The sequence below is a fragment of the Arachis duranensis genome, chromosome 7 (genome assembly GCF_000817695.3).
Source record: "Arachis duranensis cultivar V14167 chromosome 7, aradu.V14167.gnm2.J7QH, whole genome shotgun sequence".
Lineage (NCBI taxonomy): Eukaryota > Viridiplantae > Streptophyta > Magnoliopsida > Fabales > Fabaceae > Arachis > Arachis duranensis.
This window is the reverse complement of record NC_029778.3, coordinates 77,363,431-77,372,188: the sequence shown is the minus strand read 5'-3', so window position 1 is coordinate 77,372,188 and position 8,758 is coordinate 77,363,431. Positions and strand designations below refer to the sequence as shown.

General features: G+C 29.6%; 1 protein-coding gene across 1 annotated transcript in view; it reads right to left on the bottom strand.

The window, feature by feature from the left end:
- Positions 1–7,580: 7,580 nt before the first annotated feature.
- The window catches only part of LOC107459894 (ras-related protein RABA1f), a 3,703-nt gene continuing 2,525 nt past the window's right edge, over positions 7,581–8,758 (bottom strand). Inside the window, exon 2 of the mRNA XM_016078200.2 lies at positions 7,581–8,284. Within this exon, the coding sequence (XP_015933686.1) occupies positions 7,852–8,284 (433 nt within the window). The 3' untranslated portion in view covers positions 7,581–7,851. The remainder of the gene's footprint in view (positions 8,285–8,758) is intronic.

The following is an 8,758-nucleotide window of genomic DNA, read 5'->3' as shown; positions in this document are numbered from 1 at the left end:
TTTATTTCTTTATTTTAATTTATGATTGAAACACCAAAGTTTCATGATCAACGGGGAACATTGGTTATGGATCATGGCTGCGTTTGGTTTGCTTTTTTGAAAAAAGTGATTGTACAACTTTTATTTAAGCTAGCTGAAAATTGATTTCTTGTAGACATGATTGTTTTTATTCTAACTAAGAAATGTTGAATCAATTAAGTCAGGGTATATTAGAATCAATTAGTTTTCATTAAAATTATTTAGTATAATTGAATATTTATTATAAAATATTACATCTTTATCATTATAATTTTCTAATCTTTTTAGTACTTATAAGTATTTTTTATATTGTATCATTTCAGACTATTTAAATACATTCAATAATATACAAATCTGATTTCTAGTATAGTCTTTTGTTTCTAACACTACATGCACTATTTGATGGCAAAGTCAAACTTTAACCTTAATGATATAGAAATTACAAATCAAATTTATGAAATTAATTTCAACTAAAATCCAAATTCACATTATAAATTTCAATCTACTTGGTATTACAAAATCTAAACATTAACACATTATGATATTCTACTCTATGAATGGAATTCTTCATTGAAATAAATTGACATATATCAAAATTAAAAGACATCATTATTGTTATTATCTTTATTTTAATGGAAATATAACTTCATTGACTTGCCATGTTTATAGCTGCCTGGTTTGATGAATAAGGGAGAAATTATTTGACTTATTTCTACAGCACATGGCAAGTACATTTTCAAAATACGAAAACGTGTTGTTGACTTGTTGTAACCAGAAAAATAAACAAAAAGTAAACGTGACTTAATTCAGCTAAGTCCTAAATGCTTGAACATGGCTTAAGTTGACTGTGGATAGGGTCAGGTCAATTATAAAAATGCGCTTTTTCTCATTTTTGGTGTTACAAACGTGCTCTTAAATCTTAATGCTTATTAATATTTACTATTATTATAACTTATAATACTAATCATGTTGGTGTCAACTTGCATTGCATTTGTAGAGTTAATGTTGATTAAAATTAGATTGGTGTGAGTGTGATTTGTATTTGAGTAATTTTGTGTCAAATGTGATGTTAAAAAAATAAATAAATGTGTTTGGATGATGTTAGTTACAATCATGTTGGAGGTGTATGATTACCAAAAAAGATATATTATATTTTTCTATATTACTTGTAATTCATAATTTTAAATTTAAACAATTCAGATAAGTCATTAAAATATTTTTATAACTATTATTGTATTATTGAATAAATTATTAAATAATTTTCAAATTAGCATTTTTTTAATTCAATGTATTTAAGAATAAAAAATTGAGATTAATTAAACTGATAAATATTTTGTCTTTTTTAAAAAATGATATCGGATTTAAGTATTAATTTTTTTAAGATAAAAAAATATTTATACTATTTTATTTAGATGATGTAAAAAGTTAAACAATTCAAAATACTAGTAAGATACAACATAATTGAGAAATTATATAAAAGACTACTGTGTTGTATATAGTAATACAAAATCCAAAAGCAATTTAAGATATTATGCTTGAGTTTTGATTTAATAAAAGTAGAAGTTGGTTGGATGTGTATTTGAATGATGGTGATTAGCAATTTATGGAAGATTTGCGTATAAAAATTAAGGAAGTTGTGTTTAAAGTGAACCATTCAAAGTGAACAAGGCCCTAGTCCGCTTAAGCAAGTGTCGGGGGGTTCGAATCCCACCTTTTGCATGCAGCAACCCATTGGCCAGCGACAAACCCTTAAATGGAGCTCAGTACCGCAGCAGATTAGTCCTTGGTCTGCCGAGTTGGGGAATACCGTGGAAAAAAAAAAGTGAACAAGGCCCCAACAAATTTGTGATTGTTAATTATATCTAGATGGAAGATCAATCTGTAGTTATTATTTTACTTTTCATGAGAAAATAAAAAGATAAAAGAGAATTAATTATGAAAACATATAGTCTTTGATTTTGTAATAAAATGCTTTGTCCTATAACTCATAGCTTGCAAATGGAAATTTGATCACAATGTCCATAGACAAATTCAATGTTTTTTGTTATGGAAAATAAAATTTGCTCATGCATATACCAAACACTTGCCATATAATTTGTTGAGGTATAAAAGTTGAATGAAGAACTAATTGATTGTTCTTCCATATGTGAAAGTAAATTTGAATATTTATATTAATATATTTTTAAATTTTAATTTTTTTTAGCTATGACAATTAAAAATTTTTATATTTTGACTGTTTTAGAAAATATCTGCATCAATAATAAATTTCTAGAGTTTGGAATAGTTAAAACAATGAATAGGAAGATATATTAGAATTTATTTGTATATACTTTATTCTTTTTATGTTATATAAATAAAACAAAGACATCTGATAGTAATTTAGACAAATTATTAATAGGGTAATTTACAATCTTAAATAATATACGCTCTCTGGCTGAATTTCACAACAGTGAAAAAATTATAAACTAAATAAAACTACATTAATTTATATTAATAATTAATTAATTTTATTTTTTTTAAATTTAAAATTTAAAAAATTTAAAATTGATTAAGTAAACCTAATTAAAACATATAAAAACCTTCTTCTTCTCTCTCACATTAACCTATCCACTTCCAACAATCACACACACACCCCTTTCTCTCACCGTCAGGCTCTTTTCGCCTTCCCAACGTGATCTACTCCTCTTCTATCACTGATATCTGACTCGTCAGATTCCAATTGTGAACCTGAGTTATCTTGGTAATAGAAAACATGCTTCTGATGGTGCTGGACCCATATCTTTACACTGCATTCATCGTTTTCCTACCGTTCATGTGAAGAATTACAGACACTCCGTTCCATGTTGCGCACATCATTTCAAGTGAGAAAATCATCACGGTTTTGGGGTCCACCTTACTTCTGCATCACCTCTACATGGTGCTGTATTATGTTATCAAGAGATATCCCAACATAAAGCATAGACATCACTTTCTGGCGTAACTCATCGGAAATGCGTGGAGCATACATATCTCTTGTTCCTATTGCATCCCTATACCGTTTTGGGATATTAGGTGCCGTTTTGATGATTAAAAAGACTGCAAACTACACACTTGATCTTAGCTAAAAGGAGTCCTTGAACAATTACAGAAATATAAAAAAACATTCATTTAATATGAAAAAAAATATCCTAATACATAACAAAAAAATATCCAAAGACATTCATATTTGTAATACAAAAAATTCGAAAAATATATAAAAGAACATCCATTTAGTATGAAAAAAAACATTCTGATAACAGAAGAAACATCCATATATATGAACTCATAGAGATTTTAGATTCACCCAAAAATATTTAAAAATCCTTTTGATTCCCTAACATTGTTCGTATAAAAAATAGCATATAGAAGTGATCATGTATATAATTTCTTTTAAAATAAATTTTTGCTATATTATTTTAAGTAAAACCAATTGAGTGTTCTTATATGAATGCAAACAAGCCCATGCATGTCTGAATACAGAAGAGCAATTATCCACATTTTTAAGCTAACAACCCAAAATAAATCTTTTTAAAAAATCAGTTCTATTTAAAATTATTATCAAGTTATATAAAATATTATATTTTTTTTTATAATCTGTGGATAGAGTTAGGTATCTGCGAATTAAGAACGAAAGGATTATGGTTGACTCTAAACCCTAACTTATCCTATCTATATATTACCATCTCTAAATAAAATTAAATATATATAAAAATTTTAATCCACAAATAATATTAGAATTAACTTTAAATCTTATTTTATTTTATCTATTGTCACCCCCTACTCATTTCGTCATGCACACAACACAGATGCAAAGCCACATTACAACACAAGTGGCACTAAGAAACGATCAAATAGATATGACAAGAATTGTATATTCTTTATTACAATATAGAGGACCTGTGCGAAACTCGGGCCTTATCCTAGTAGTAATATAAAATGAAAATTTCTTTTGGTCACTAATATAATCAAATTTATAATAGAATTTATGACGAAAATGTTGGGCTTTCAGAGAATCCAAAGTCATGGTCTAAATTTGAATAGCTCCACGTCATTTTAAGAGGGAGCAACCGATGCAGTATGGTGTAGACTCTTTTCGGTTATGTCCTCTCAAACAGTTCGATATTTTGCTTTGACAACGCCTCCAAAAAATTTGTGACACAATTCACTATACGGATTCCAAAAATAAAATACCAAATCAATCTGCTCGAAATAATATAAAGGCAAGATGAATAAAAAAAAATATCTTGACAAGTTTAACGAAACGTTTGACAGTCAATAAATTTATAGAATTTACAGTTAGTTTCTACTTAACCAACCGATTAACGAACAAGGACTTTAAGAAGTACTTCACAAACAAACCGATCTAAACGATAAATAAAATTTAGATCGTAGCAAAAAAATATATAAACGATGAAGAGGTAAATCAGGTCATAGCAGCCAATAAATAATATCACGGCAATATCTTTGTACGAAAAAATCCCTCAACTAAAGAAGTCCTAAAATAATGACATCGTCCCTTCTCGGAGTGGGAAAGCTAACCCTTACTTGGGAAGGACCTAATCAAGTTAGTAAATTTTTTTTTTTTGTTCTTTTTACTTTGTTTTAAATTGTTCAAGTTTCAATAAAGCAAGTTATCAATTCAGAAAATATTCTTTTCTCTTTTATGTTTATACCAACACAACAAATGGTACGAACAAAATGGCCAATTTAGAGACTGATTATCTCCGATGCCAATAAAATAGATATCCAAAAAAATAACGGCTATCCAGAGATTGATCACCCTGAGGCCAACAAACGAATATCCAAATAAGTAAATGGCTACCCGAAAATCGATCACTCCAAAGATAACAAAACGGATATCCAAATAAGTAAATGCTACCCGGAGATCAATCACCCCCGAGGCCAATAGAACTTCAAATAAGTTAATAGCTACCCGGAGATCGATCATTCCGAGGTCAATAAAGTGGATATCCAAATAACAAAAAAGGTGACTTAGAGATCGATCACCGACGAAGTCAATAAAGCGAATATCCAAATAAGTTAAATGGCTACCCCCAGAAACCGACCACCTCCGAAACCAACAAAACTGATATCCAAATAACAAAATAAATATTTAGTTAAACGGCTATCCGGGGATCGATCACCCCCGAAGCCAATAGAACGGATTTCCAAATAACAAAAAACGGCGACCCAGAGATCGATCATCTGAAGGATAAAACAATCAGTTAAATGGCTACCCTCCGAAATCAATCAGCTCTGAAGCCAACAAAACGGATATCCAAATAAACTAAATAAGCAAAGTATTGAAATCGGCCCCCCAATAGGCTTAAAATAAGTTCACAATAGCGACCTAAAAAGGCTACACAAAACAAGCATGAGCTGACGGTCTTCCAACTTGCAAAAAGTCGAACTCACCAACATCCCGCCAATCGGCACAGGATGATGTCATGCCCTTTCTAGGTCCCTCACGGCATCCTGATAATAGAAAACCAAGCTCGTCAACAAAAGTAGCGTTTAGGTCTAAGCTAACGACTTTCCAACTCGCGAAAAGCGGAACTCACCAACATCCCGCCAATTGGCACATGATAACGTCACATCCTTTTCAAGTCCCTCACAGTCTCCCGAACTATGGAGAACCGAATTTTCCAACAATTCAACATTAAGACCAAGCAAGCATGCTCTTATGCTCTGGGGGTCACTGTTCTAGACCCGATCTCCGGGTCCTTCCCCGAAACGGTCACCGAACTCGGCAATCCTAAGATTGGGTCATCCTCACGACTCAAAGACGGATCAATAACTTCCAATATCTTAACCCAACATTCAAATTCAAATCCATCCCTTATCTTAGCTAAACAAAGATAACATAAGATAACTACCATAAGTCATATAAGGGAGAGTCAGAGACCCCTTCAGGTACTCACTAATTCCTCAAACACACCTCTTAAATTCATTCTAATTTGAGCGTTGGAGTGTCTTTGCAGGTACTACTCCCGTCATTTCAGAGCTCAGATTGCGCCATTATCAAGACCCGCAAATTTTCAATCTCTTACTCAACCTGTACAAATAACCTCCAGTACATAAATCAATCACATTTTAGTGTTTTAACTTTTAATAGGTTTTTACTGATACTGATTAAGAAATAGAAATTTAATCAAGTAATAATGATGGGGTGCAATGAGGGTACTGAGAGTATAGTAACGAATAAGCAACCAAATTCAAAAATTATTAAATAAGAGGAGATTAGATATCCAATCTAAACAAGAGGGTTGAGGTAGTGTATATCCAAAAATATCTCTCTACATAAAAGAATAATTGAACTAGGAGTGTTCATAGATCGGATCGGATTCGCACATTAATCGGATCGGATTGTAGATTTTGTGTTGATATCCGTATATCCGATCCGCATATCCACGTATCCGCAAAAATAAAAAAATAAATAAGTAAATAATTTTTTTATATTTTATTTCAACTAATGATCATATATGTTGTATTATTTTAATTTATTATTTTAAAAAAATATGTTTAATATTATTTTAAAAGTAAACATATTTAAAAGAATATAAAAAATAAATTTTAATGATATTTTTTAAGAAAAATAAATTTTTAAAAATATTTTTGTGTTTTACGGATATATCCGATATTCGATCCGATCCGATCCGCAAATGTGCAGATCGAATCGCATCGAATCCAACCTTAAAAACAATTGTATGCTTAGGGAAATCATAATACCAAATAGGATCATTCAGTTACATTCACTAACTGAATCTATTAAACACTTTAAAAATAAAGGTAAAATTCACATCCTTGTAAAAGCTATTTTTCAAAGATAGCATTTCTAGAAATCATATTCCCAATAAGAATATAACAATTCATATATGATAGATAAGTAATATTTGATTAAAAAAATTAATCATCATATTAGTTATTATATATTTATGTATAAATATATGTGTCGTTTAGTGTTTATTTTATATTTCAACCTGTTTTATGCAAATGATGATTGATTTGATAACTAATTTTTCATGTACATATAATAAAATTGATTAATTATTTAAAAATTAGTTTATTTGATATCATATAAATTGACCTGCAAAATCATACATTCTAGCATAAGTTTCGTTTTAAATTTGTTCATTTAGTCTGTTTTTTATTTTGAGAATAAAATAAAACAAGACACTAAAAATATGATACAAAAGATAAAGATATAAAAATTAGTATTTTTATATTTTGTTTAATGATAAACTGAATATAAGATAGAATAAATAATAAAAAATTTAATTAATCTTCATTTTTTCTTCACACAAAATTTAGAATAAAAAATAAAATAATAAAAAATATAATTATAAAAATTGGACGGTGATAATAAAAGAAAAAAATAAAAAATAAGTTATATCTCCATTTAGTGACTGTCTTTTCTGTTAGAAAAGAACACAAAATACAATAATTTCAGTATCCCAAAACACAATATCTCTATCTATGTCGTGAAATACAATTCTCAATATACTGTTTTTATAAACAAACCCACAGGATATAAGGCATGATAAGCCATGATCTTAAGTTGGAAACTTGTTACATTCATAATACTTAATACTATATTTTATGAACTAAATAATCTTTGTATAAGGAGATTGTTTTTACATGTGAAATACAACCAACCAGATCCAGTCAAGCCAAAAGTAAACTAAAGGAAATTAACTACAAGTGTGGATAAGAAAAATATGAGAAATAATATCAACTAATCAAGATACTTACATGTTTCAGGAACAAGGATGGTGAGAATAATGAGATGAAAATGCTTGAATTTTTCATACAAATTCAGTCAGAGCAGCAACCAACTTTCTTAATAGCGGAAACATCATCCTTGTTTCCCACACTTATCGTTTGGCCTTGAGGCAATCCTGCAGGATCGTTCCCAGCTTCGAGAGCTTTCCGAGTCATCAAACGATATATTTGTGTCAAGACTTGGGTGAATGCGTTGTCAACATTCATGGACTCAAGGGCTGAAGTCTCCATGAAAAAGATGTTCTCCCTTTCGGCGAATGCTGTTGCATCTTCGGTAGACACGGATCGAAGGTGACGCAGGTCTGCTTTATTGCCAACCAGCATTACTATGATGTTGGCATCCGTGTGATCTCTCAACTCCTTCAACCATCTCTCAACATTCTCAAATGTAATATGTCGGGTCACATCATAAACTAGTAAGGCACCAACCGCTCCTCGGTAGTAGGCACTTGTGATTGCGCGATATCTGAAAAAGAAGAACATAATCCAAAGTTACTTTACGTGAAACTGGAATTCGCGACTTCAAAGTGAGTATGCGAAGACTATGGAATTGTTTGGGGGAGCTTCTAAGAAAAGATTTTTTTTTTAGTTATATTTTTTAAAAAATCTTGTGGAAAATTAAAAGTAATTTTATATTTAGATATCTCATGTAAAAAGATTTTTTATCCATCAATGATGTTTGGGTATAATAATATAAAAGTACTTTTTTATTTATTTATCATATGAAAAATATCTTTTTTTTTTTAAAAAAAAAATCTTTTAAAAAAATGTAAATTACAGCTTCTCAAAAAAAATATTTTTTTTTTAATTTTTGTAATGCTTTTATTTTTACTATTAAAAATTTGTTAAACATGCTAAATAATTAAAAAAATCTTTTTTTTATCATGATAATAACGCCCAAACAAACACTATATCATATAAACTATAACTCGTTGGCAAC